The 2,774-nt window shown below is 62.0% G+C and overlaps 1 protein-coding gene across 1 annotated transcript; it reads left to right on the top strand.

Annotated features, from left to right (window-relative positions):
- Positions 1–66: 66 nt before the first annotated feature.
- Positions 67–927, top strand: MYADM (myeloid-associated differentiation marker). The gene has a single exon (XM_009082744.1). It carries the CDS (start codon positions 67–69, stop codon positions 925–927), a length of 861 nt encoding a protein of 286 aa, XP_009080992.1.
- Positions 928–2,774: the final 1,847 nt, after the last annotated feature.

Below are 2,774 nucleotides of genomic sequence, written 5' to 3'. Positions count from 1 at the left end.
CCAGCGCCCAGATAAGAGCAGCATCGCTCCCCGGCACGCGGCGTGGGCAGCAGAGCCGCCGGGACCATGGCCACGGTGAACCACCGCGCCCTGACCTCCTGGGTGGGCATCGCCCGGCTCTTGGCCATCGTGCTGTCCTGCCTCGCCTTCAGCCTGGTGGCCTCCACCGGGGACTTCGGGGGGTCCTATGGGACATGGTGCATGTTCACTTGGTGCTTCTGCTTCAGCGTGACACTACTGGTGCTGCTGGTGGAGCTGCTGGAGCTCTACCCCATGCTGCCTCTCTCCTGGGACGATTTCACCTCGGCTTTCTCCATGCTGGCGGCACTGATGGTCTTCACCTCCTCAGTGGTCTTCCCTGCCACCTTCATCAACAGCCCCTGCAACACCAGCTACTGTGCCCGGCAGGCCGTGGCCACCACTGCCTCCTGCCTCTGCTTCCTCGCCTACGCTGTCGAGGTGGGACTCACCCGTGCCAAGCCAGGGGACATCAGCAGCTTCCTCTCCACTGTGCCTGGGCTCCTCAAGGTCTTCGAAGCCTACGTGGCTTGTCTTATCTTTTCCTTGCTGGATGAATACGGTAAGGAGCCTGGCCTGATGTGGTGTGTGGCTGTCTACTCCATCTGCTTCATCTTCACCTTCCTCATCATAATCTTCACCATTGGCCGGTGCCTCACCTACATTCCCTGCTCACTGGAGAAGGTGCTGGTGGGGTACAACTTCCTGGCCTTGATTATGTATATCACCGCCACCGTCATCTGGCCCCTCTACAGCTTCAGGGGACGGGGCCGCCCCCAAAACTGTGGCAGGAGCTGCTCATGGGACAGGCACCTGGGGGTCACCTTCCTCACCATCTTCAACCTCATTGCCTACCTGGTGGACCTGGTCTACTCCACCAGGATGGTCTTTATCAGGACACCTCCCTAAGGGCTCTGGTTGGGTCGGGGCGGTGGGACATGGCTGGGGGCTGGTTCTGGCGTGGGCTGCTGGTGGAGCTGAGGAAGGGGCTGGATGCCTCGGAAAGCTCCTTCTCCCTGCGCCGGAGCAGAGAGCCATGGGGCACTCCCAGGGGTGTGCTCAGCCTGGGGCCCCGTGGCCTGCACAGAGAAGGGGCTGGGGGGGCCATAGGGGGCTTCCAAAACCCTGGAACTTGGGGAGGTCTTTGGGATTAAATGGAGTCATTTTTCACTTGTTTCTGCCTCCTCTTTCTTCCCCTTCGTGACTTTCTGTGGGATCCACCAGGGCAGCACAGGGGTGAGAAACTGGGGCTCACTGGCAGCACTCAGGGCCACGGGTGACTCTGGGGGGCACTGGCAGCAGTATGGGGGGCACCGGGCTTCAGCAAACCCTCTTTCTCCTCCTTGTTGCCTCGGCACCGGAGTGAAGCAGGGCATGACCAGGAAAAGCCCAGCCCGGATGCCTTTTCCTTGGCACCTGCACGGGGCCCTGCCAAACAGGTTCAGGAGGAATGCAGCTGCTGGGGGGGCTGAGAGCCTGCCAGGTCCTCCTCAGCACCACTGTCAGCCCTTGGGAGCCCTGCTGGGCTTGGCCCCAGCCCTGCAGGCAGGAGCCCTGTGCCTGCTCTTTGCCCTTTGGGGGCTGCTGTGGGGGCACAGTGCAGGTGTGCTGGGGAAAAACTGGGAGTGGGGTGGGGAGCTGCCACCCAGTATCACCAGCGCTGGGGGTGCTGGCACATGCCACAGGAAGGATGGTGGCACTGCATGCAGCCCGTGCACAGGAGGAAGGCAGCAGTGCAGTGCAGGCAGGGGAAGGTGTGCCCACAGGCAGGGAAGGTGTGCCCACAGGCAGGGAAGGTGTGCCCACAGGCAGAGCTCCTGGGACTGTGGTCCCGGATGTGGGATGGGTGCCCATGGGGCACGCTGGCAGGTTTTGGAGCAACTCTCTCCATGCTGTTGCAGATGCCATTGCTTGCCCAAGCCACAGCCTGGGGCCATCACTGCTGTTTCAGGCTGTCACGAAGAGTGGTCCTCACCACCGTAAGATGGTGCAGAGCAGCTGCACCTGGAGAAGGTGGCAAAAGAGCAAACGCAGTGCCCTCTGCCAGGGTCGTTGCAGTGAGGTGCATGTGCTGTCAGCTGCAGGGTGACCTGGGGGTGTCCTCTTTGCCTGGTCCATGTCCCCGTAATGGCCATCGCTGAGGCACTGATGGGTTCCTCCCCTTCACCCCAGGCAGCAGGGCTGGAGGGAACAGCAGAATTCCATGAGGAAATGTAAGGAAAATGGCCGTGACTGGGCACAGCCCAGCCCAGCACCCAGCCTGGGTATTGATGGTGCCCAGGAAGATGGAAATTCACAGAGGAAGGAGACCAGGAAGCACAGGGCTGGCAGCAGTGTTGCTGGTGCTGAGCTGTGCCAGTAACACATAACATGTTTGGCTGTGGAAGGCAGGTGGGGTGCAGTGGGGTGGGGGACAGGAGCCAGGCAGGCAGTGGGGTGCAGGTGAGTGGCTGGAGGAGGTTTGGTGAGTTCCCAGTGGGAGTCCAGCTGAGGAACCCATAGGGCTCTGTGCCTTGATGGGATCCTGGGGCACTTCCAGCTGGGGCACACGGCAGGTGTTGAGGGTCTCTGGAGGGCTTGAGACTTGGTGGGTGCCGGGAGCCCTGGTGCTGGTCTGTGCCATGCCAGGAGAGCCCCAGTGCTGGTCTGTGCTGTGCAGGGTAGCCCTGGTGCTGTGCTGTGCTGTGCCAGGGAAGCTCCAGTGCTGGTCTGTGCCATGAGGAGAGCCTCTTGGTGCCACTGAGCCGCGGGGCCGG

This window comes from Acanthisitta chloris, unplaced genomic scaffold (genome assembly GCF_000695815.1).
Source record: "Acanthisitta chloris isolate BGI_N310 unplaced genomic scaffold, ASM69581v1 scaffold40559, whole genome shotgun sequence".
Lineage (NCBI taxonomy): Eukaryota > Metazoa > Chordata > Aves > Passeriformes > Acanthisittidae > Acanthisitta > Acanthisitta chloris.
This window is presented reverse-complemented; position numbering and strand designations above follow the sequence as displayed.